This window comes from Dendrobates tinctorius, unplaced genomic scaffold, assembly GCF_039654945.1.
Source record: "Dendrobates tinctorius isolate UK_male_01 unplaced genomic scaffold, ASM3965494v1 ptg000265l, whole genome shotgun sequence".
Taxonomy (NCBI): domain Eukaryota; kingdom Metazoa; phylum Chordata; class Amphibia; order Anura; family Dendrobatidae; genus Dendrobates; species Dendrobates tinctorius.
In genome coordinates this window covers 5,337,070-5,363,819 of record NW_027361932.1, presented here as the reverse complement: position 1 = coordinate 5,363,819, position 26,750 = coordinate 5,337,070, and the positions used below count along the sequence as shown (strand labels likewise).

The window sequence follows — 26,750 nt, the reverse complement described above, 5'->3', positions numbered from 1 at the left end:
CACTCGACTATGGGATGGCAAATATGTATGATGGGTATATGGGCACGGGACTATGGGATGGAGGATAATTATAATTTGTTTTAACTATCCACGGTTAGTTACTATGCCCGGGCAGCGCCGGGCTCTTCAGCTAGTTGTCATAATAAAGGCCAAACAATTCTAAAAAAAACAAAAAACAAAACACGCTTCTATATTTTCTGCAAAAACAACCTCACCAATAACGATCGCACTGGTGTTATACTTTACCGAACCAAAAAAAAACCCAAACAAACAAACTAAAGTTATGATGCCAAAGTGAACAGAGCCTGTACATAATACAGTGGGGGAAATAAGTATTTGATCCCTTGGTGATTTTGTAAGTTTGCCCACTGACAAAGAAATGAACAGTCTATAATTTTAACCCCTTTTTGACATGGGGCGTAATAGTACGCCGATGTCGGACACCCCTCCTCCTTTTGATGTGGGCTCCGGTGGTGAGCGCACATTTTTCCCGGGGCATGTCAGCTGTTTTGGATAGTTGACATGCGCCCGGAATAGCCGATGGAATCACGATCCACCTGCGGCTATTAACCAGTTAAATTACGCAGTCAAATGCTGACATTTAACATGCGTTTCCGGCAATCGTGCCGGAAATCCGCGCACCAGTGACCCTCATGGGTTGTCATGACAACGAGAGGTCTCCTGGAGACATCTATGGTTTTCACTGCCAGCTTGCTCATAGGGTCTATGTAGCAGAGCCGATCAGGTTATGGCAGCTTCTTGTCTCCCATGGAGGCTATTGAAGCATGCCAAAAGTGAAAAAAAAAAAAAAAAAGTTTTTAAAAATATAAAAGAAAATAAAAAGTTCAAATCACCCCCCTTTCGCCCCATTCAAAAAAAAAAAAATCAGACACACATATTTGGTATTGTTGCATTCAGAATCGCCCGTTCAATAACAAAAAAAAAGCGAGAGAAAAAAGTCAAAACACCAGAATTATCTTTTTTCAGTCGCCGCGACATTGCATTAAAATGAAATAACGGGCGATCAAAAGATCGTATCTGTACCAAAATCGTATCAAAGACATCAGTTCGGCACGCAAAAAATAAGCCCTCACCCAACCCGAGATAACGAAAAATGGAGACGCTACGAGTATCGGAAAATGGCGCAATTTTTTTTTTTAAACAAAGTTTGGAATTTTTTTTCACCACTTAGATAAAAAAAGAACCTAGACATGTTTGGTGTCTATGAACTCGTAAGGACATGTAGAATTATAATGGCACGTCAGTTTTCGCATTTAGTGAAGCTAGAAAAAAAAACAAAAAAAAAACAAACACTTTTTTTTTGCAATTTCACCACACTTGGAATTTTTTTTCCCATTTTCTAGTACAAGACATGCTAAAACCAATTTTGTTGTTCAAAAGTACAACTTGTCCTGCAAAAAACAAGCCCTCAAGCGGCCATATTGACGGAAAAATAAAAAAAAAGTTATGGCTCTGCGAAGAAGGGGAGCAAAAAACAAAAACGCAAAACCGAATATACCTCGGTCATGAAGGGGTTAAGGGTAGGTTAATTTTAACATTGAGAGATAGAATATCAAAAATAAAATCCAGAAAATCGCATTGTATAAATTATGTAAATTTGCCTTTTGATGTTTGATAGTTTTGTTATCCTTTCATGTAACCAATTTACCACTGACATGACCGGATCCTGGAGTCATGCCACATTTCCTATGATCTGACTGCAATACTCACATGGCATGGTGTGCTTTAACCTGAGTTCTGCAGTTTCTTCCCCAGTAACAATTTGGTCTCGATGTCACTGCCACTGAAAGGAACACAAAGTATTTTTCATTAATACAATATCTGCAGAGCCGCTCCAATATAGAGTCATCAACTTCTTAAACTATCAACTGTAAAGCGCTGTGGAAGTAATGGCGCTATCTAGGGGAGGAAAATAAATTCATCTGCCTATAGACTAGAATATGTGGACTGATAAGTCTGTGGTCGCACAGTTTAGCATCAATATCGTGAGGCGATCGCTGTGTTTAGGAGGACTTTCGGCCACACCATAAGGCCTCATTCAGGTAAGGCCTGTTTCACACTTCCGTTTTTTCAAATCCGTCAAAATCCGTTGGTTTCCGTTAAAAAACGGATCCGCCATTTTTTTGCAGGATCCGTTTTTTTGTCCCATAGCGGTTACCGCGGGTCCGTCAAAAAAACGGATCCGGGTTTTAAAAAACGGATCCGTTTGCATCCGTTTCCGTCAAAAAAACGGAAACGGATCCGTTTGGCGGACACAAAAACGGAAGTGTGAAACAGGCCTAACCCGTTTCTTTTTCACGTGAAAAAAAAAAAATTAAACAGTTTCCTCAGTGTTTGGTTAGTATTTACCATCTTTGTTTCAACAATGTTATCTCCATATGCTGCCAAAAAACTAAAAAACCTACTAATTGGGGCTCGTTCACGCAACCGTATTTTTGTCCAGTGCTGCTTGTGGGAAAGAAAACAGACAGCACTCGGACCATTATTCATTCAGGCAGTGAATAGGAGAGAATTTTTTTTTTTTTTTTTACACTGACCGTATGGGTGTGTGGAAAAATAAAAAGTCGCAGCATGCACTAATTTTCTTCTGTGTGTTGGGCGAGACTATTCAAGTCTATGGGTGTGTATAAATATATAATTAAACATCGGATGCCATACGGAGCCACAGTATAGCATCCGATCTTTAACAATACATTGCAGTTCTGCAACATAGGAAACTGTAAATGGCCCTGTAAATGACTAATGACCGTGCTGTTAAAAAAAATAAATAAATAAAACATGGACTGCACACGGATGACAAGTGTGAAACAAAAATCATCCCACTTTTCCAGATAAAACTGAACGTTTTTTTTTTTAAACACTTCTGTGAACGCATCCAAAGTGTGATAAAAACAAACAATCTCAGGCAGCACACTGATGCCACCTGTACGCTGACAGATCCACAGACTTCTATTTAGGATTTCTAATCTTTGACCCATACCAAAAAAAAAAAAAAATGGACCCATTTCCATTTTTTTTGTCCCAGACATGTTTTGGACAGCCACATAGACTAACGGGTAAATGTTCTGTATGTGAATAGCACAGATAGAACCCATATGTGAAAAACAGATGTTGAATGAGGCCTAAAGTAAAAAACATCATGGACTGTAATAATTATATATTCCATCTGTGAAAACCATGGATATGACAACACATGAAAAACAGACTAAGGTAAAGTGGATAACCCGAATTAGCTTTTTACAATGACACGTGTCAAGGAGCAGAATAGATTAGGCTAGGCGTGAACACGGAGAAGGGTCAGGCTTCTCAAAGATCTAGTAGACTAAAGTCCCCGTTACATGCATCAATGTCCCAGCGATCCCACCAACGATCCGACGTGGATGGTATCGCTGGTGAGCTGTCACATAGACAGACCCATCAGCGATCAGGACCAGCGAGCAAGCTGGTATCCAAGGTAAACAGCGAGTAACTAAGAGCCGCGCGGCGCTTAGTTACCCACTGTTTACCCTGGATACCAGCTCCCAGCGTCGCTGATCGCTGGTCTCTCGCTGATGCGCCAGCGGGAGACCAATGATCAAAAAAAAATGGCCCAGGATGTTCGAGCGCGATCAGCGATACCCAGCGGGGGGCCGGTCGCTGATACATGTCACACACAGCGAGGTCGCTGGCGAGATCGCTGTGGCGTCACAAAATCAGCGATCTCGCTGTGTGTGACAGGGCTTTAAGGTTACTTGCACATCCTTGTGTACGGGAGAATGTGCACAGGCCAGCTGCGCAGCTTCACTATTAAACCTTATTCACACATTAATATATTTAGACAGTATTCCAACATTATTTGTTACCCAAAACCAGGAGTGGCTTCAAAACACAGATCTGGTGTGCATCTTTCCATTATAGATTTCCATTCCTAGTCTTTAGCTGATAAATACTGATTACATAAACTGACAAAAGATCTCTACTGCAAATAAGGCCTAACTCCGGACATCAATTTCCCAGTTGTTCCACAGAGGAAACCGTAGTTAAAAGGGAAAAAAAAGGGGAAAAGACCGGCACGCCAAACCGTGAAGTAATATCTCAAAATTTTATTATGGCATCTCAAGCCATGGTTAAAAAACATTAGAAAACACCTGACGCGATACACGCACCGTTATTCATAGGATGTAATAAAACACGGCGACAAGACTTCAAATAGAAACGAAGAACCAATCAGTGATACATAGATAATTACGGTATATTGTATATGCACAAGGTATAACAAAGTGAAAACACTGAAAAGTACAAGAGTGATCCACGAATATCAAACAAAAATCAGTAAATATAAAACAAATAGTTTTGTGAATTCATGCCTTTGGGATATTTAGTATCAAGCTTTAATATCCAATAGGCTTCACGTGTGCTTAGTAATAATTTTTGTTTGTTTCCGCCTCGGATTGGGTTATAAATTTTTTCAAACCCATAAATTGCAAAATGAGAAACATCTCCCTTGTGGATAGTAACAAAATATTTAGAGGCACCAGAATAAGATGCATTTTTATTTTGCGTATTGCACAGGTGCTCCGCTATCCTTTTCTTTATTTTTCGGGTTGTACACCCAATATATTGAACCTTACATGACAGGCAGCACATGCAATATACGACACACTGTGTATCACAATTAATAAAGGATGTAATATGTGAAAAAACAGGAAAAGAAAAAAAAAATCTTGGTTTTATTTAAGGCATAGGTGTAGACATTGCATCTGCTGCCTGCACATTTATGAAAACCGGTGGTAGATAGCCATGATTTGGGAGCAAAATGTTGTTTGAGAAGACTGGGAGAAAGAACAGGATGTAATCATTGCTTGAATCCTCAAGATAACAATTCAATCAGCCCTAATATGACTAGTGAGCTAAAATTTGTAATACAAAGCTATAGTAGAAGCCAAAAACTGAAGGTACCTGGTAACTCAGAAAGTGGGATGTTTTGTCTGTATTGATAGGAGAGATCTCGAAAGTTACGCAGGCCACAGAAGTAGCAAAGCACAGTATTACCGTTGATCCTGTAATCTGAAAAAGATAAATAAATGAAAGAATTAAAGGAAACCAGAACACCAATAACTTTAAAGGGAACAAGTCAACAGTTTTGTCATATATTAACTAAAGTCATCACCTCATTTAACACCGGTGCTGTATTCCTTGAATGCTTATATAGCCCCCAAAAATCTTTTAAAGTTCTCCCATGCTGTATGGTAGTCCGGTCCGATGGGTGTGGTATCGGGTCTGTCCATCCCTACCCCTGGCTGCTGCTCGCCATCCTCCTTTAACAGACGTGGATGACACCTCACATCATCCACATTGCTGGGCGAAATCTTGTGCCTGCACACAGAAATCGCAGCTCACATGTGCTCTATGCTTTGCCTCACTGTGAACAGTGCCGAAAACATAAATGCGCATGCGACTGAGGTAGATCAAAACAGTGCGCAGGCGCGAGATTTCACCCGGCTATGTGGATGACACATCAATTAAAGAAGGAAGACACGAGTAGCTGGGGGGAGGGATAGAGAGGCCTGAAACCACACCCATCAGAATGGACCGACTCGATTTCCATACAGTGCGAGAGAACGTAAAAGCTTTTTGAGAGGTATACAGGGGGTTATATAAGCATTTGTAGAATGTAGGACAGGCGCTGAATAAGGTGACCTCAACAAAAATGACGACAAAACTGGTTCCCTTTAAAGGTTCGGCATCTTTCCATACAAACCGACCAGAACTTCTGTCCTTCTAATGTCGGCTGGTGGAGGAGAAATGTAACCAGACAAGTCCATCAGCCTCCTCTAACAGAAAAGCAGCTTTCCCATGTGAGGTGGCTTACAACTGGAGGAGGCTGATGGACAGGTCTGGTCACATGCTCCTCCACCAGTTGACAATGTATACATAGAAGTCCTGCTCAGTTTTTAAAGAAAACCACACCAGCAAGATAAAGAGGCCAGCTCATTTAAGGGACCTTTCACCAAATTGAACACGTTGAACTGGACATTAATTTAATCTTGTTTATTTTGCCTCTCAACTGCAGAGACACATAAGTGATCCAAGTATTTGGCAACTGAACAGTTAAAATAAATACAAAAAAAATAAGTCCAAGTGGGCATTACCAGACAGATTACACTGGGACCATGTACTTCTTTTCCCAGTATGTTGCTGCTTGCTTATGATTGGTCAGTGTCAGAAAGGAAAAGAAGAACACGTCTCCACCATAGCTTAGAACAGGTTCAGACCTGAGTGTTATTCACTGCGCACTGCAGTATTCTGCTCTGCCCTCAACAGGGCAGAGCAGTGCGCCTGCGCCACGACAGGCAGCAAAGAAGAGGACGTCACCGTTAGAAGATGGGAGGCGCCAGACCGCAACACCCATCGGACCAAGAGCGGATCGCCCCCCTGGTGAGTATAATATAACTCCTTTTTCTTCTCTTTCAGGTTACATTGGGGGCTTCTCTACAGCAATACAGAATGCTGTACATAAGCCCCTAATGTCGGTGCCGACAGCTCATAGTCGAAAAATGGGGTGACAGATTCCCTTTAAGGCGACAGGAACCCACTAAGAAGTTCACCATGACATGGCAGTGGGCTTCACACAGTCGGATCAGTATGTTAAACTTAGAACCTCATTTTCAGTTATATATATTTGCCTACTGGCACTAGATCAATGTATGATTTTTTGGAGATGCAGTCCATGCTCTTTTTTTTTTTTTAAGCGGATTTAACCTTTTTGTTGTCTGCCTCCAGCAGATTTAGAGAACTGTGTTTTTAGCTAGTTGGAGAAAGGGTTAAATCTTGTGCCTTGTGTAAATGACATTTACAAACTGAAGATAGTGATAAGATGTGAAGAGGGCAATGCTGTTCCTTCTGACAGTATGTGAATCTGTGCCACAGAGTCCTGCTCACAAAATCCCTAACACACATTAAAGGGAACCTGACTGCTACCCCCCAAACCAGCATCACCATTGAGTCTTTGCAATTTTGCCCATGCAGACGTTTTTCTACTTCTCTGGGAATGTGCAATGAAGTAGAGTGTATGTACCTAGACTCCTTTGGCGCACTGACAGGGATGCAGCATTGACTTCGGATCCGGACAGCCGCAAAGTTTACAAAGAGTTGGTGGTAATGTTGCTTTTGAAAATCATGTCACCCACAGGGTTGTGCTGACACAACAAGAGGGTGGATTAGTCGAGGGAAATCAATACCCCTAAAGGAGGGGAGAGTGAAGAAGCTGCCAAATTGCCACAGGGATCGCCAAGAACTGCGCCGGCATCAAAGGGGAGTATAATTGTTATTGTTTTACTGGGAGGAATAAAAAAAATAGTGATTGAGATGGGATTGCCCGAGTAGTGGACAACCCCTTTAATTTTACATCAATCTCTAAGCAACAAAAAGATGCTAATGAAAATGTAGAAAAAGAGTGCAATACAGTCAAGCTTTAGTAATTTTTTTTTTTGCTTATTTCCTTTTTAATGATGATCTGTTTGAGAATCCCCATTGCATGCTGGGATACTAAAATAACTCATCATCAGGAGGCAGAGATGAGTGAAGCGGTCTCTATCCTCGCTCTGAAACAAAGTGTCATAGTCATCAGTTATGTCCATTTGAAGGGCTTGGCTAGTCCCTGCTACACTGAGCATGCTTAGGTTGTCAATTCCGATGTATGCTCAGTAGGATTTCGTCACCATGCAATATTCTTCTCAGTGCACAGTGACAGTGCACATCCTCACCGGCTCCAATGAGAAGTGACTAGCTGAAAAGAGAGCACACTGTTAATGCACATTGTAAGGAGGGAACGGAGAAAGCAGAGACCAGTCCTGCAAGCGATAGAAAGGTCACTTTCGAGGGTAAGGCTGACCCCTGCCCACTAAGTTAATTCCTTGACTGACCGCTCGCTGTGCTTCAGTGCACAGTCATCTCTCAGTCAAAGTGCCCTGCTTACAGCTGCTGCTCTCACTGCTGTTAGCGGTGACTGTAATTGCTCCAGGCACCCCTGCATGGCTGAAAGCTGGTGCTGCACTTTCAGTACAGTAGCTGGACACCTATCTAATGCTTTTAACCTGCAGATTAACCCTATATCTGCAGGTAAATTGTTATCTGACCTGAAATGTTCCCTTTAAACTTCACATTGTGTTATTATGGCTTCACAGCAGTTTGCATTCTGTAAATGTGATATACATCTCGAACAATGCACAAAAATTGACGAACATAGATCACATTTTCTTCATAGTAAGTGGGCATTTGTGTGCTCAAATGCCAGGGCTGAATCCGAGTCCCAGTCCGACCCCGTCAATGGCAAATACTTTGATCAATATCATCTGCGCAATGGAGAGGTGAAAAACAAATAAAAACACACACACAAAAAAAAAAGATTTAATTTCATATTCAGTGAAGAATTCACTTTACTTAGAAGAATATAAAACAGCAAGTTTAGAAATAGATTGTTTAGTGTTGATGAACAAGTGATGGACAACGCCATCAAAGGGTCTACCATACTCAAGTATGGAAAGGCATTCTCGCAATAGTTATTAGTAAAGCAGAAGTAAAGAAGACAAAAAATACAGAATTACAGATTCAAGGACAGCAATATCGCTCTCTAGTGGGCATAATGAGCATTGCAATTAAAGGCAGTATTATTTTGACTGATCTGAAGTGTCTTTATCATACCAACGGTAAATCATGGATTTACAGGGAAAATCATATATTTTATCTATGAACTATTATAAAATGAAATTATCTGCTGTCTACTTACCAGGAAGCATAAAAACACCTCGCTGAACGGCTGCAAGACTTTCATGCAGTAAGTCTTTCCACGTTAAACCCCTGGATGCCAGGTAATTCTAGGGAGATAAAGTCCATACAGACGTGTTAGCAGCACTGACATTGCAATACAGAAACATACTGTAATCCAAATGAGGATTTTTAATCATAGCTGTTTAGGCCTTTTACTATGCAGACCTGGGCCATAAGTGCAATACATGTGGGGTTTTTGCATCCTTTGAAGTTAACATGATTACATAATTGTTAAACATGGAATAAAAGGATGGGAGAGGTACACCAGGAAAAAAAATCCTTCTCAACTACAATTATGGCATTAAGATTAGATCCTGATTGTCACACACTGAAACATTTGCAGCTAAAGATTTCAGACTCATTGCTCCTTTAAAAAAAAAAAAAAAAAAAAAAAAAATTAAATTGCATGAGTTTTCCTACTAACCTGTAACGGGATCCTATTTGATTATCCGCTAACCCATGCAGGGCTCAATTACCTACTGTAAAGTATATAACGCAAGTCTACCCATGACATTTAGAACTGCTAGCAGCTCGGCCAATGAACCAAAGTAGTAACACTTTACATAATGCCTTGTACAAAAAAAAATGCCGGGGAGCTGTGGGAAGAGGCCAAAGATTTAGAAGGGGAAGTTTCCTAACAAACAAGGCGCTACATAAACTGTTGTTTTCGCCATTGCGGCAAGTGTTCTGTAGATAGTGAGGACATAGCACCCTCTAGTGGTTGGACTTGTATTTGCCATGCTTTCTAAAAGGCCTTGTTTATGAAAACAACCCGTGTCCCTATGGTAGTGCGTATAGACATCATAAAGGGAAATCCCTTGCTCAGGACACTCCTCCATGAGCCAAAATTAACAGTACAAGGAGCGCCTGTTCTTGCAGACTCAAGTACCCGTTTAAGGCTGAAATTTAATTTTCCACCCTACCCAGGCAGCGGCATTTTTTAAAGTGTTTATCAGATTAGGTCATTATTTTCCCCTCAAAGTATTAGCAAATATAAGGCTATGTGCACACATAGTTTTTTTTGGTGTGCGAATTTTGGAGAGAAAACCGCAGGTAAATCCTGTGGTTTATCTGCGGTTTTATACCTCATAATGGATGAGGTGTAAAACTGCAGCGTTTCTGCACCAAACAATTGACATGCTGCGGATTGTAAACCGCAGCAAAACCGCGCGGAAAAATCCGTAGCATGTGCACAGCGTTTAATTTCCATAGGAAATAAGGTACTGTACAACGCAGCAGAATCTGCTGCGGACCCGCAGCTGCAGAAACGCTGCGGAACCGCAGCAGAATCCGCACCGTGTGCACATACCCTTAGTGATACAGACAAGGCGTGCACTCTGTGGATATGAGGTAGGTGCAAGCTGAACCTGGAACTTAGTCCAGACGGTCGACCATCCAGTGAAGAGAAAACAGCTGCAGGTTTGAGAAAGACCCGACATAGGGTCGAAACGTTACCTCAACGCACTATTCCCCTGTGGTATCTTCAATAAAAAAAATTTTTGCATTGAAAATCAAAACTTCCCAGAGTGCAGCTGTTTTCTCTTCACTGCAAATACCCTTAGACATTTACCAATTATCACATTGCAATAAACGCTTCTTACAGGGAAGCTGGAATAAATGGCAACACAGTTTACGCAGTATTTTTGCTATATCCACTGGTTCTAAATTCAGATAGCAGCAAATAAATAGCATATAAAGCCCCCGTCACACACAGTGATCTCGCTAGCAAGATCGCTGCTGAGTCACAAGTTTTGCCGCGCGCCACTTAGAAACCCGATGTGTACCTTGGTTACCAGCTCCCTGCACCAGCGCGCTGGTAACTAAGGTACACAGTGGGTAACTAAGGCCTGTTTCACACAAACGTTTTTTACATCAGCTGCAATCCGCGAAAATGGCGGGACACGGATCCGCAACCGTTTTCAAAGGAACGTGTGCTACCGGACCGTTGCTTTGACGGATCCGGGGAAGGCAAAAATTTAAAGGAACCCGTGCCCGGAGGAGGGAGAGAGAGAAAGGGATAGAGATTTCTTTTTGCCAATTCTTCCGGGCATGCACAGTGACAAATACGGATCCGGCCAGCCTAAAAAACGTTTCATTGTCCGTCCTGACATGTCAGCGGACGCCAAAATTTTGGCGGATCCGTAAAAAAAAAAAAAAAAAAAAAAGGATCCAACAGATGACCATCCGACAAGATCCGCCGATAATGCAAGTCAATGGGGGGGAAAAAAAAACAAAAAACAAAAAAAAAAAAAAAACACAGATCCGCCAAGATAAATGTCGGATTGCAAAACGGCGGATTTTGACTGATTGAGACAAACGGATGTGTGAAAGAGGCCTAAGCGACGTGCGTCGCTTGTTACCCGTGTGTCGCTGGTGCCAATCGCTGGTGAAGCTGCCTTCAAAGAAGGAGCTCAGGGCCGAAATCTGGACCTTTAAAGTGCTGGGCATAAGGCCTTTATTAAACCCCGACTGCAGGAAGTTTAGGATGCTAGGGAGGTCAGGGGTACTTGCCAAGAAGTCGGACCTGCCACCCTCCAGACAGAACCTCTTTCATATCTTTAGGTATATTAAGGAAGTGACCGGTTTCCTGCTGGCCAGTAGCGTAGATATGACCTGATCTGATAAGCCTTTTGCCTTCAGGATGTTCCTTTCATGATCCAGCCTGGATACGGGTGGCGGATCGGGCCTTGGTGGATGACATCTTTCTTCAGAGGGAGCTCGATTGGGCTTTCCACTGCCATGGCCCCCAGTGGGAGAAACCAGCATCTTCTCAGCCAGTATGGGGCAACCATAATCACCTTTGCACGGCCCTCGCGGATTTTTCTGAGCTCCGCCGGGATGAGTGCCAGCGGTGGGAACGCGTATGAGAAGGGTTCTTCCCAGACCTGGCTCAGGGCATCTATGCCTTCCAGATGGTCCGTAAGGTTCAGGGAGTAGAATCTGGAGACCTTCGAGTTTTTTCGGTTAGCGAATAGGTCTATTCTGGGGGTCCCCCAAGGCTGACACAGTTGGTGGAATATCTCCTGGTTCAGCTCCCACTCTGTTGGGCAGACTTGCTGTCTGCTCAGGTCTGCTACCACGTTCTGGGAGCCCTCCAGGTGAATTGCAGTTACCGAGAGGACTACGCCTTCTGCCCATGAAAATATTCTCTCCGCGAGAGCCTGGAGCGGTCAATGCCTGGGACCTCCCTGGTGCTTCAGGAACGAAACTGCTGTCACATTGTCGGACAATATTTGGACATTTTGATTCTTTAGGGTAGTCCGGTTTCGTTTTAGGGTTTCCCAAACTGCATAAAGTTCCCTGAAGTTGGAGGATCTGTCTGATGTCTTCTGTCCATTTCCCCTGAAATATCTTCCCTTCTACATGGGCTCCCCAACCCCCTGTGCTGGCGTCTGTGGTGACTACTACTTATGGAGAGATGGTCAATAGTACGCCCACCTGCAGGTTCTTGGGCTGTGTCCACCACCGAAGCGATCTCTTTACAGGTCCTGGTAGATTCATGGGCTTGTCGAGTGAAGACTGATGCCGGTCCCATATGGAGAGACTCTCCTTTTGTAAGGGTCTCGAATGGAACTGAGCCCATCTGACGCACGGAATGCATGCCGTCATAAGGCCCAGAACCTTCATGGCCGCTCTTCAGGAGGTCTTCGACTTTGTTTTGTATTGTCTCCTGCTTTCTGTTCTCTGGTATCAGGTCTGACTTCTGCCAGTTGATAATCCAGCCCAGGAACTCCATTACTGTGATCGTCCGGTTTCTGTCTCGGACGAGCGCTTCTTCGGATCCTGCCACCAGGAGGAAATAATCTAAGTATGGTATAATCACGATTCCTTGGCTTCTCAGGTAGGCCACTACCTCCACTACCAGCTTTGTGAAGATTCAGGGGGCCGAAGCCAGCCAGAATGGGAGGCATTGGAACTGGAAGTAGCAGGTCCGGATCGGTAGCTTGACTGCGAACCTTAGCAGTCTCTGGGATGAGGGATGGATCGAGACCGGATAGTAAGCACTCATCAGGTTGAGGGTGCACATGAAAGCATCCCAGTCTATGAGATGTACTGCTGACCGAATCAATTCCCTCCGGAACCTTTTGTACCTGACCCAAGCGTTTAAAGGTTTTAAATTTATAATAGTTCGGGCCTCGCCAGATGGTTTTGAGATGGAGAATAGCGAGGAGTAGTGCCCCTTGCCCATCTCTGTCAGGGAGACCGGCGCTATAACCGCCGAACTGACCATATCTTGGTCTGTCCACATGGCGGAGTTCGTCGGGACTACAGTGGGGGAAATATATCTGTCGGGAGGAGTGGAGCAAACCTCTATGCTGTAGCCCTCCGCAATAAGTTCTGAGGACCCACTGGTTGTGAGTAATCTGGGCCCAATTTTGCGCGAAGTGGCGAAGTCTTCCCCTATGCCAATGGCATCATTGCCTCTTAGACCTGGAGGTTGACGCAAAGAGGGAGCCCTTGCTTCTCCCACCCTGGCTGTGGGAGCTCCTGTAGGAGCCTCTGTTGGACCTGCCCTGGCTCCTAAAGTCGGGCTGTCTTCTAGAGAAGAATCCTCTCCGAAAGGACTGGGGCCGGTTTGGTTTTTCCTCGGAAAATCCCTTGTTTTTGTCGGAAGCTAGCTCTAAGATGTTGTCTAGGGCTGGCCCGAACAATCTTAGGCCCGAGAAGGGGATGGAGCATAATTTGGACTTTGAAGCGTTATCCCCAGACCAGGACTCTCCGTGCTGCATTAGACAGGGAGCTGTTTCTCACCGCAAATCTTACTGATTAGGCCGACGTGTCTGACAGGAACGCCGTGGCCGACTTCATGAGGGGAAGAGATGCAAGAATATCGGTTCTAGGGGTCTTGTTGGTCATATGTTCCTCCAACTGACCCATCCACAAGAACATAGATCTGGCCACCGAGATGGCTGCTATGCTAGCTTTAATAAGAGCTGCAGAAGTCTCCCATGTCCTTTTTAAGAGAATGTCCGCCTTTCTGTCCATTGGGTCACAGAGGCTTGATGAGTCTTCCAACGGGATGGCGGTCTTCTTGGTGACTTTGGCTACTGGGATTTCGATCTTAGGAATCTCTTCCCATAGCAGTGTTTCCTCAGGATCGAAAGGTAACCGACCCTTAAAGTCAAGGGACAATACCAGTTGACGTTCCGCATCTTTCCATTCATCTAGGACCATCGCTCTGATGTGTTTGCTTATAGGGAACACTGTTTGTCTCTGAGACGCGAGTCCCCCGAACATCAGGTCCTGTCTAGATTGTTGCTTAGGGCCTTCCTCGATCTGCATAGTGTTTCTTACAGCCTGGACCAACTCGTCAGTGCCCTCTGCCAGAAACAGGCACTTTCTGCCCCAGTCATGGCTGTCTGCTGGGATCTCTCCTTCCTCCTCTGGGTCGGAGTCCTGGAAGTCGGAAATGTCATCAGAGCTTGGTTCGGACTCTGGCTCTGGCTCCCACCTTGCACGTTTGCGGCTCGGCGCTGGGCTGGGGGGCTGATGTCGTGAGAGGCTGGACATGGAGGCCTGAACTTCCTCACGTATCAGGAATCTCATCTCTGTAAGGAGGGATGGTTGCTCATCACTTATGACCCTTGATGTACAGGGTCCACAGAGGGTTTTGCCGTGGGTGTCTGGTAGCTTTGTGCAGCATACAGGAGATCTGACAGATTTTGCTGAGGCCTTGCCAAAGTCCTTAGTCATGGTCGGGGGGCTGCTGGGGTTCCTTTATCCTAATGGTATAAGATAGGGTTAGTCATCTCAGTCCGTCCTGTAAATGGCTGCAGGCTGGCTGTAGGGAGGGTGGTCTGCGCCAGGCACACTTACCCATCCGTTTGCTGGAGCTTCTGTTTCCATTGCCGCCGCGTCCTGTGTGCAGTCAGTCCCTCTCTGCCCCCGGAGCCCGCGCTGAAGGTTCAAACCCGGCGTCCATGACGTCACCGGAAGTGACGCCCGTCTTCTCGCGAGAGACCGGGAACCACGCGCCGGCCACTTCCGCGTTCCACTGTGGAACACAAGTCGTCGCCTGCGCCCCTGACGGTGCCTGATAGTGACATTGGCGCCCACCCAGAAGCCCAGCTGCCTGCAGGGACCGTGATCCACACCACCTCCACCGCCGGTCAGATGTCTAGGAGCGTCGTCCTGCTCTCTGGCCTTTGGGGCAGAGGGACTCCCCACCGGGAAGTTTCGGCCCTGGGCTTCTTGACAGGGGGAAGGATTGGACTGGCCGCACGATCCCCCTGGGCAATCCGGTAAGCTCTGCAGCGATCCTCTCGTGTGTCCCTCCATGCAGGGACAGGAAAAACACTGGGGGAAAGGGGGTGGGACAGGACCTTATAACCTCTCGTGTGCTTTCCTGTCCCTGTAAGGAGGAGGAGGACGTCCTCCATGGTGCTGTCAGGTGAACGTCCTGGAAAGTATTAAGTTACGTACCGGTAACGGTATTTTTCGGAAGCCCATGACAGCACCACGAGAGAGAGGGGATCCGCCCTTTAGGAACAGGAAACCTACAGATACAAAAAGGGCGGCACCTCTCCCACGCATCAGTTGGTTTACAGAGCTTGAGAGGCTACCATGGTTAGTACACAACATATAATATATACAACCTATCTACCCTATATAGCAGAAACATTTTCCTTTTTTTTTTTTTTTTTTTCTTTACACCATCTCCCACATACCGTAAATTGTGGACAATCTTCTAAAGGAGTGCACCCCTATATGTGAACAAGGGAGGGAACTAAGGGTGCTGTCATGGGCTTCCGAAAAATACCGTTACCGTTACGTAACGTAATACTTTATTCGGACTCCCATGACAGCACCACGAGAGAATTACAGAGATGTAAACTAATTTAGGGCGGGACTACAGCCTGCAGCACCCTTAGCCCGAAGGTGAGATCTGAAGAGGCACCCATATCTAATCGATAGTGGTTAAAAAAGGTGGAAGGAGATGACCAGGTGGCCGCCTTACATATCTGATCAATTGACACTCCAGATCTTTCTGCCCAAGATGATGCCATGGCACGAGTGGAATGCGCCCTCAGGTTCTGCGGAGCCGGACCTCCACCTGCTGTGTAGGCAAGAGAGATAGCCTCCCTAATCCACCTCGCTAATGTGCGTTTTGATACCCTACAACCTTTCCTGGGACCTTGGAAGGATAGGAATAATGCATTCTCCTTCTTCCAAGGATCCGTGGCTGCTAAATATTTAAGTAAGCATCTCCTAATATCTAATGCCTGAAGTTTTTGCTCCTTAGGGTTGGTCGGATTAGGGAGGAAGGAAGGCAGAACTATCTCTTGTGTCCTGTGAAATTGTGATGCTACCTTGGGAAGGTATGCTGGATCTGGCCTTAGGATTACTCTATCCTGTAAGAACTCTGTGTAAGGGGGCAATCTGGAAAGTGCCTGTATGTCGCTCACTCTACGTGCGGATGTTATCGCCACTAGAAAAGCTGCCTTAAGAGATATAATCTTTAATGAGGCCGAATCCAGAGGTTCAAATGGTTTTTCTGTCAAGGCCGTAAGGACTAAATTTAAGTCCCAAGGTACACATCTGTCTTTGTGTATGGGTCTCGATCTAGCCGCTGCTTTGATGAACCTTGCTACCCAATAGTTATTGGCAATATCACGTGCAAACAAGGCCCCTAAGGCTGAAACTTGTACTTTTAATGTACTTGTGGAGAGACCCAATTCGAGACCCTTCTGGAGAAATTCCAGAATATGTTTCGTGGGAATTCCGTCTCTGGCGTCAAACTGAAAGGTGGACAGGAATCGCTTCCAGGTCCTAGCATAAATGTTAGCGGTAGTCAACTTCCTGCTTTTTAGGAGGGTATCAATTAACTTCTTGGAGAACCCTCTATCCTCTAACAGTGACCTTTCAAAGACCACGCCGTCAAATGGAGTCTCGCTACTTGTGGGTGGCTGACTGGCCCCTGGTAGAGGAGATCTGGAAGGTTCGGCAGCACCCAGGGATCGCATACAGACATGGTCCTCAACCACGCGAACCAGGTCCTCCTGGGCCAAAAGGGGGCAATTAATATAACTCTTGCCCGATCTTCCCTGATCTTCCTTACTACCAGAGGTAGAAGATTTAATGGCGGGAAGGCGTATGCCAGAGAAAAGTTCCATCTTATCAGGAGGGCATCCACTGCCAGTGGATTTTCCCTGGGATTCAGAGAGCAGAATGATTTTTCTTTCCTGTTTTCTCTGGTGGCAAAGAGGTCTACCTCTGGCCGACCCCATCTGCGGACAATTTGGTGGTAAATATCCCTGTTCAAAGCCCATTCTCCTTGCTTTAGAGTCTTGCGGCTTAGAAAGTCTGCCTTTACGTTGTCCTTTCCTCTGATGTGGAGCGCCGTCAAAGATAGAAAACTTCCCTCTGCTATTTGAAGGAGACGTTCTGTTGTCCGCATCAGGGCGTCGGAGCGGGTTCCACCTTGGTGGTTGATATATGCTACCGCTACCTGGTTGTCCGAGAGTATCCTCACGTGATGGCCCTGTAGGTACATAATGAGTTTTTTGACTGCCTGCTCTATCGCCAGTAGCTCTCTTTGGTTGGATGAGATCTCCGTATCCGAATCCCACTGTCCCTGTACTACTATGTCCCCCTAGAATAAAGCACAGAAGGGGGGGGCCTCGTCACTGAGTGAACTTTCACGAAGATCACTTACCAGTGCCACAATCAAGTACCGGAGGATGAGGGGGGTTCTTCTCAGACGATGCTCCTGTCTGCTTAGAGGAGCTTTTATGGCTGGACTGATCACTTCGTCCCGCACGTTCGCTGCCACGTGACTCTTTCTTTTTCTGCTTGACCTGCCGAAGGTCATCCAGGGGCGGCAGGGATGTTTGTCGCTGCTGCCGTCGTTGCTGCTGTTGCCGCCGCTGCTGCTGCTGCTGCTCGCTCTCCATTACTGCTCGCAGTAATGTGGCCAAGGCAAGGCACCCTACCAGGGTCCTGCCTTTATACCCCTCCTCCGGACAGCAGTATGCGTGCCGCGCCCCTCCCCCCCCTAACCGGGCTCCCTTCCCCAGCTGGCGCCGCACCCGGTCGGAGAGCCGACGCTCATCGGCGTTTGCGATGGGCGCCGCCATCTTGTTTTTCTCGCGCATGCGCAGTGGCGCCGCCGACCCGGAAGCACCTCCTCCGGCCGCCCCCTGACGTCACCGCGACCCCGCCTGACCGGAAGTCACTCGGGACGCCCGGGAGCTTCGGAATACCGCGCTCCCCGGTCGCAGCCCCCCCGCAGCGCGCCGGCCACCGCACTAGCGCCGCCGGATCCGGGGGCCCCCGGGGGGGAATATACTCACCGGCGGCGGCCTTTATTCTGGAGTCGGACATCCTCCGGACGCCGCTCCCTGCTGACTACGCCACCGCCGTGCTACCCATCCTGGGCCACCGTGACGTCTTCCAGGGATCCGCACCAGGCCGAGGTAGGAGACCCCCCCGCTACCTGTATCGGCCGGCCTGGGATCCTGGTCTTCTGTAGGATCCCGTCCCTTCAGGAACAGGAAACCAACTGATGCGTGGGAGAGGTGCCGCCCTTTTTGTATCTGTAGGTTTCCTGTTCCTAAAGGGCGGATCCCCTCTCTCTCGTGGTGCTGTCATGGGAGTCCGAATAAAAATACAATTCCGGCATTTTGACTTTTTTCTCGTTACGCCGCTTACCGATTGGGTTTTATATTGATAGATCGGGTGATGCTGAACAAGGCGATACCAAATATGTGTATGTTTGATTTTTTTTTTTTTTTTGTTTTATTTTGAACAGGGAGAGGGGGGGGTGATTTGATCTTTTATATTTTTTTATATTTTTAAAAACAGGTTTTTTTTCCCCCCACTTTTGGCATGCTTCAATTGTCTCCATGGGAAACTAGAAGCGGCCATAACCTGATCGTCTCTGCTACATACAGACGATGATCAGATCACCTGTATGTAACAAAACTGCAGACTTGCTATGAGCGCCGACCATTGGGCGGCGCTCACAGCAAGCCGGCAGTGACAACGATAGAGGTCTCCAGGAGACCTCTGGCTGTTATGCCAACCCACCGGTGACCCACAATCACGTGACGGGGGTCACTGATGGGCAGATTTCTGGCACGATTGCCAGAAACATGTTAAATGCCGCTGTCAGAGTTTGACAGCGGCATTTAACGGAACAATAGCCACGGGTGGATCACAATTCCACCTGCCGCTGTTCCCGGCACATGTCAGTTGTTCAAAACAATATAATCTTGCAGTGTGAATGCACCTTCAAGGTAATTCATCTGGTTTTTACTAAGTAATCTGAGAGAAGCATAATATAGAGGGCAGAGACCTGGATTCCTCTGATAAATTACTTGTCTGTTTTTTAGCTTATATAAAATCACTACTTCAACTGCAGGAAATTTAAAACAGAGGATTCATTGGTCAGCTGCAAGTTAGTCAACCCACGTCTTCACCACTGATTGGCAGCTATCTGCATATGCACATTGTACACAGAAAGCTGTCAATCGGGGTGTGGGCGAGGATATACCAAGCTCAGATTTCAGAGAACTGATAGATCTGCAGCAGAGAAAACAGTTTTTAAATCAAAACTGCAGCAAGCAGCCCAGTAAGTGAAACAGCACTGGAATCAGTGTCTTCTTCTACATCGTGATTCTCTGCGATGGGGTAGCAAAAACCTGATGACAGATTCCCTTTAAGAATGATTTGCCAGTTTTCTCTATGACAAAATAAGAAGTAAGTCTCCTACCGTTTAAAATATATGACAGAATTAGGGTATGTTTCCATAGTCCAGAGTCCTTCAGTATTTGCTGTGGATTGGACGCTGCATACAGCCGCAGCGTCCAGATATTACAGGATAGTGGAGGGGATTTTATGAAATCCCATCTCCACTATGCATGCAAACACGCAGGTGGCAGACCTGCGTAACCAGAGATGCGGCACGTCTTTCCAGACCGCAACATGTCTATTTATCTTGCAGAGACGCTCAGTCACCGCAAGATAAATAACAGTCTACAAAAAGAATGCCGTGATTCCACATGTGTTCAATGAACACATGTGGATTCACCATACGTACAACAGGAGGCGGCGCTTTGGGCGGAGCGGGGTATCCGCTGCGTCCAAAGCGCAGGGATTCTGGACCGTGGACACATTTTAAGGGTAAGTTCACACAGGGCATTTTTGCGGCTTTTTTTCTGCAGCAAAACCTGATTTCTTGGCAGGAATTAAGCCGCGGTAAAAACGCAGGTTTATGTGCGTTTTTGGGTCTCTTTGTGCATGCTTAATGCTCATCCTACTATACCAAGACATGGCTACTAGCAGACACTCCCTCAGAATAGCTCACTATCAGGACACCTCACTTCCTCACAATAGCTCAGGGTCACTATGGACACCTCACTAACCACACCCAAAGATCGTGGCTGTGAGGTCACTTCCTGCTGGCCATGACTTTTCTGCTGAAAAAAGCAGCAAGTAATAATACCTGCATTTTTTTCAACACCGATTCAAGCCAATAGGTGAAAAACGCTGCAAAAACACTGAAAGAAGTGACATGCTCTATGTCCAAAAAAAGCAGCAAAGCACAAAATCCTGATGACACAAAAAAAAACCAATGTGTGTGCATGAGATTTCTGAAATCTCATAGACTTTGCTGGTAATGGAAAAAGCAGCTGAAAATTAGCATAAAAACACACAGTGTGAACATTCACCAAGTAAAACATGCGGTGACTATATTATCAGAAGTTGAAGATGTGTTTGCAAGTGGAGCTAGTATGAAGGTCAGAGAAGGTATTTTTCACTATTGCTCTACTCAATTATCTCAAATGCCATCAGTTGTAAACTATACATTTGCTGATAAAAGTTGTACTTTCCAGTAGTCTAGTGTTTTATAGCCCAGCTGGATTAGTCTATAAGCCAGCAGTTATCACCTGCTACCTCTTAACATGCACCATTTAGTTAGACTAATCATCATATCATTACTACAGAGACTGAAGAGCAAAGGGCACATGGCTGTCGAATCTCTCATCAGAGAGAATTGGGCCAATTATGCAAATGATACTGATCAAAATTTGATCATATTGTCAGCTTAGAGTGATCCAATTCTGTCAAACTAGAGAATCTGAGCAAAAGGAGAAGATTGGGTCAGTGTACAGATATAAGACTGCACTCAGATGTCATCCGAGTGCAGTCAGATGATTTCCATGCGCTCACTGACTTGCATGACTGATTGCGATCCAATAATGGGATTGGATCAAACTGACAAGCTGCAATTTTTTTCATTAGACCGATTTGGTCCAACGAAGAAAAAAATGAAAAAAATTTGGACGTGTGCATGGCACCATAGAATAACATTGGTCCGAGTGTGATTCGATGTTTTGTTGGATCACACTCGGATGGAAGATACGGTGGTGTGCACTTGGCCTAACACTTATCCCAGAGAAAAACAGACAGTCAACTTACAAAAACAGAATCTGATCTATTTTTATTTTACTTAAAAAGGACAATGTAATGTTAAAAATAGCATCCGATCCGCATACAGAATTTTATACATCAGGAGGAGCTTATCAGATTGATTTACATATTTGTGGCAAATGTTTCATCAGAACTTGAATTTTATTCAATGAAATCCCTGATGTTTGTATGAAGAAGAGTCCGGTAGGCAGTTCTATTCAGTGATTTGACAGTCTTCCCTGTATGACTGTGCAGGCACATATAGCTGTCAGTCACTGAGTAGGACCGCCCATTGGACTATACAGGAACAATAAATCAGCAGGTACTGACTCAATATTGTAACAGCAGCAGTGAGGGTTGTGGGCATGTATAGATTTTTTACTAGTCTAAGGCTGGTTTCACATTTGCGTTTTTTTTCGCGGTAATTTAGCGCTAAATAGCGCATGCGTTTTTTTTTCCCTATACTTTGCATGGGATGCGCTTATGTGCGCATACACATGCGTTTGTACGCGTTTTACCGCGCATGCGTTTTTTTGCGGTATGCGCTCGGGTGCACAAAATGCAACTTGTTGCATTTTTTGTGCGTCCGATTTGCCTCAAAAAAACGCATGCGCGCGCAATGCGTTTTTTTACAGCAAGACACCCATTATAAGTCTATGGTGAGCATATGTGCGCATTGGCATGCTTATGTATGCGTTTTTTTGCACATGCGTTTTTTTTTTTTACCATTAGTTTAGACAATGGAATTTAGGGGTTTGGGTAAAGTTAGGGTTAGTTAAGGGGGTTTAGGGTTAGGGTCAGGGTCAGGGTTAGGGTTAAGTATGGTTTGGTTAAGGGTTAGGGTCAGGGTTAGGGTTAAGTATGGTTTGGTTAAGGGTTAGGGTTAGGGTTAAGTATGGTTTGGTTAAGGGTTAGGGTCAGGGTTAGGGTTAAGTATGGTTTGGTTAAGGGTCAGGGTTAGGGTCAGGGTTAGGGTCAGGGTTAGGGTCAGGGTTAAGTATGGTTTGGTTAAGGGTTAGGTTCAGGGTTAGGGTCAGTGTTAGGGTTAAGTATGGTTTGGTTAAGGGTTAGGGTTAGGGTTAAGTATGGTTTGGTTAAGGGTTAGGTTCAGGGTTAGGGTCAGGGTTAAGTATGGTTTGGTTAAGGGTTAGGGTCAGGGTTAGGGTTAAGTATGGTTTGGTTAAGGGTTAGGGTCAGGGTTAGGGTCAGGGTTAGGGTTAAGTATGGTTTGGTTAAGGGTTAGGGTCAGGGTTAGGGTCAGGGTTAGGTATGGTTTGGTTAAGGGTTAGGGTTAGGGTTAAGTATGGTTTGGTTAAGGGTTAGGGTCAGGGTTAGGGTTAAGTATGGTTTGGTTAAGGGTTAGGGTCAGGGTTAGGGTCAGGGTTAGGGTTAAGTATGGTTTGGTTAAGGGTTAGGGTCAGGGTTAGGGTCAGGGTTAGGTATGGTTTGGTTAAGGGTTAGGGTTAGGGTTAAGTATGGTTTGGTTAAGGGTTAGGGTTAGGGTCAGGGTTAGGGTCAGGGTTAGTAAAGTCATGGTTTGGGTTAGTGTGAGTGGCCACCTAATGTTGGAAAAAACGCAAACGCGGTAAAAACGCACTAAAAACGCATACAAACGCTTAAAAACGCTGCGTTTTTTTCATGCATGCTCATAAAAATGCTTGAAAAAAAACGCAGCAGTTGTATGCTTTTGTATGCGTTTTTCAATGCGTTTTTTTGCGGGAAAAACGCGCTGCAAAAAAAAGCAAGTGTGAAACAGGCCTGAGCCCTGTACACCAGCACATGTACATAGCTTTTTGTGACCTTGTGCATCAGTGGATAGTTCTTACCTTTAGAATGTCAGACTCATAATTGTTATTGTTCAGGACAGAGTCCAAACATTTTTCTCCAAGATTTAACTCTAAAAAGAAAAGAAAAAAAAACAATGGATTTAATTTGGCTCAGGAACATGAATCAAGCACTTATGGACTTAATACAAAGACATCAGTTGGGGAATAATACCGAAAAGAGAATTCATAATCCTTCTATGTGATCTACATACTCCTGTTTTCCTTCACATGTCTTCTGCATTATTTGGTCCCTGGGGAAAGCACACTCCTCTTATGTGTAAAGATTGACATTTACAAGGAAACCAGATAAGAATGCTGAAATCACTACTGGGCAATACAAATAGAAAATGGTGTCATTTTATCCAGGACTATGCTAGAAAATCAATTAAGCCTGAATGGATTAGAGTAACCAGTCATTGATCTCACTTAAATGGCTGGTCAGAATACATTGATGACCTAACCTGTCAAGAGGTTAAGTGATTAATACGATAGGTCATTAATATATTCTAACTGGACAACCTCTTTAAAATACTTGATATATGATGTACATTACGCGTTCTCTTGACATTGGGTTACATTCTATGGTTATGGAACTGCTAAATGAACCACTAAATGACAAGGGAAATGACAATATGGCACAGGGGTAAGCAGCTTACCACAAAATGGAGCAAGACAGCCTAAGCAGCCCATTCTGGTGCATCCCCAATACATGTGGCAGAAAGACTGCAAACATACAGTACCTGTGGAAGCAAAACAAGGTCAAGGATATGCACACACCTGAAAAAAACTGGAGGAAGTAAACTTGTGCTGGGTTAGAAAGCAATTTGGCCTTTTAATTTGCAAAGCCCTTTGTGCTGTTGCCAAGACACTGATTTATTTTCAGATAGATTTTTTTTGTAGTCTAGAGCTATTGTAGAATCAGCCATTACCAAGTCAAAGCAAACCAGTAAAAAAAAAAAACAAAAAAAAACCCCTCAAAACTTGGTACACTGCTTACATTGCTGAGGTGCCACGTGTGGGTTCTGCTCTCGTTCGCTCCTTCTGTCTGGCATTGGCTGAAAGCAGCACGTACAGATCACATGACTTCCCTGGGAAGAACATACGTATTCCTGCGCAACTGCAAAGAAAACCAAAACTCTATATGATATATGACGGTAATAAAAGACAACAGTGTCTTTTGTTCTGTGCATGTCCCAGGAGATCAGCCATAGCTTTGGGTATCAGATGAGACCCATCTTTTGCTGTTCGGCAACTGCCTGCAACAGAAGCCCTTCACCACTTTTATGTCTATAACTGGAGACCTGTATAATAAGGTATTGCAAAGGCCACCAGCCGAAACAGAAAAAAACAAACAAAGGAATTAGGAGAAAAACAACTGTTCTACGTAAGACCACTTTAGGGAACACACAAAAACAAAGGCTGGCAAACACTTTTGGAAATGGTTTTCTTCTCCTTTAATGATCCATATAAAGGTTTATTAATATTTCCATACTGATTACCACTCCTCAAATACACTGCACAGAGAAGTCAATGTAGGAATTTGCGTACAAACCTGCAGGAAAGTTGGCAGAGGTAGAAGGGGCATCACCTAATGTCCGCATTGCTTCAGTCTCAACTGGAAGTGGATAAGGATTGGGCTGCATATTGTGTCTACCATACCCCGGGCATTGCCGACACACTGTATAGGGCTGGCTGAGGGTGAATAAAAATACATAAACAAAAGTATAGCTAGACAAAATACAATTACCAATAATAAAATATAACATCACTCCAGCATTTTTTTGTTTTTTAATTTCGCTCACCCACAGTGCTCTTGACCTTCTATCAGCAGCGCTCTGGTTGGTCTGCAGCAGGTTGTGATCTGCCGGATTGCTACAGTGTTTGCTGGAGCGAGTCGGAGGTCACTTAACAATGTAACTCTATGACCGCCTCGTTGTGGCTCCCATAGACTTATACTGAGTGCTTGTCACCGTTACTTCTGACTTCCAATCAATCAGAAGTTGCAGTCACAAGACGGTATCGCAGGACCAGAACAGTGAAAGTAAAAAGGTGAAGTCGGCAGTGGGTAAGTATAAATCTAGAGGCAGGGAACTTAAATTAGTTGCACCACTCCAACGCTGAAAAAACCCCAAAAAAAAACCAAAAAAAAAAAAAAAACCGCTGGAGTGGTGCTTTAAGGTATATGCATCTGAATGGTATTTTTGTCAGGATCAAGCAAAGCAAGATCTGAGAAAAAGAAAAATTAAGCACAAGTTTAACAAATAAGACAGTTCTACAACATAATAGTTACACTATTACAAACCTAATGTCTGACGATTCACTGTCAACATCAGAGAGCTCAAGCAGATCCTCAGAACTTCCTTCTTCATCGGAAAATGATCGCCGCACCTTGGGCTGCAGCATATCTTGTGTGATTTTATTCCGAGCATCCATACTACGTCTGTCTTCCTCACTTCGACACTTTTCTGGATTTAGCAGGGAAACATTTATCAGATAGAAGTGAGCGCATTTGAACTGACATGCTAAAATTGAAGGACGTCAGTTATGGAAAGTAACTTGCCTGGGTGCTGGAGCAGATACGCTTCCACAAGATTGTTAAGTATGTGGTTTTTACAAATGCGTTCTACAGGACATCTACAGGTAGGGCAGAGGGATGAGCGCTCCATCCAGCCGGAGTAACAGGCAGCACAGAAAGTGTGCATACATGGCTGCAAACTATAAAATCAAGGCGCCATTACACAAAGTAACTACATAACACAAACAACTGATAAAACACTATCAAAATAAAACACTATCAAAACTCTTTACTTCAGAAGCAATTACTGCATCTACAGGGGTTGGACAAAATAATGGAAACACCTAACGTTTTGGCATCATAATCTTCGAACATGTTATAAACATGCAAACCGTGACATATGGTAATGTTTTGTAGTTGATTATTTATGTTATGTGTATGTAAATTAACTGTTTGTTTTGCAGAATTGTAAGAACATTGATGAGAACCTGATACCAATGGCAGACCCCTCGGATTTTCAAAGAGGCCAAATTGTTGGTGCTCGTATGGCAGGCACTAGTGTAACAGAAAGTGCCCGAATACTTGGCATGTCAAGAGGTACTGTCTCCAAAGTAATGACTGCGTTTGAAAGAGAAGGAAAAATGTCCGCAGCAAAGCACAGCTCCGGCCGAAAGTTGAAGTTGACAGAGAGACCGTCGGACTCTAAAGCGAATTGTGAGACAGGATCGCAAGACCACGGCTCCAATAATTACTGCTGAGATCAATGAACACCTACAGAACCCAGTTTCCACGAAAACTGTTCGTCGGGAGCTGCACAAATCTGGATTCCACGGAAGAGCTGCAATTAGAAAACAGCTGCTCTCAATGACAAACGTTTCCAAGCGTTTAGACTGAGTGGTGTAGAAACCTCCAGAATAGGTCCCTTGAGCAGTGGAAACATGTGATATTCTCAGACGACTCATCGTTTACCCTATTTCCGACCTCCGGCTGAGTGTACGTTTAGAGACACCAGAAAGAAGCATTCCATCCAGACTGCCTTCTACCAACCGTAAAACATGGCGGAGGTTCTGTGATGATCTGGGGTGCTATTTCGTGGAGGTCCACCGGGCCAATGATATCCCTTCATGGAAGAATTAACAGACGACATTATTTAGGCATTTTGGGCG

General features: G+C 44.8%; 1 protein-coding gene across 4 annotated transcripts in view; it reads right to left on the bottom strand.

Annotated features, from left to right (window-relative positions):
- The window catches only part of CHFR (checkpoint with forkhead and ring finger domains), a 101,666-nt gene that overhangs the window by 17,816 nt on the left and 57,100 nt on the right, over nt 1-26,750 (bottom strand). For all 4 annotated transcript variants that reach the window (XM_073559022.1, XM_073559023.1, XM_073559024.1 and 1 more), the window contains 9 exons: nt 25,630-25,784; nt 25,372-25,534; nt 24,622-24,761; nt 24,067-24,186; nt 23,726-23,809; nt 23,070-23,140; nt 8,789-8,876; nt 4,960-5,067; nt 1,732-1,804 (listed from right to left, as the gene is read on the bottom strand). In XM_073559022.1, the coding sequence (XP_073415123.1) occupies nt 1,732-1,804; nt 4,960-5,067; nt 8,789-8,876; nt 23,070-23,140; nt 23,726-23,809; nt 24,067-24,186; nt 24,622-24,761; nt 25,372-25,534; nt 25,630-25,784 (1,002 nt within the window). The remainder of the gene's footprint in view (nt 1-1,731; nt 1,805-4,959; nt 5,068-8,788; nt 8,877-23,069; nt 23,141-23,725; nt 23,810-24,066; nt 24,187-24,621; nt 24,762-25,371; nt 25,535-25,629; nt 25,785-26,750) is intronic.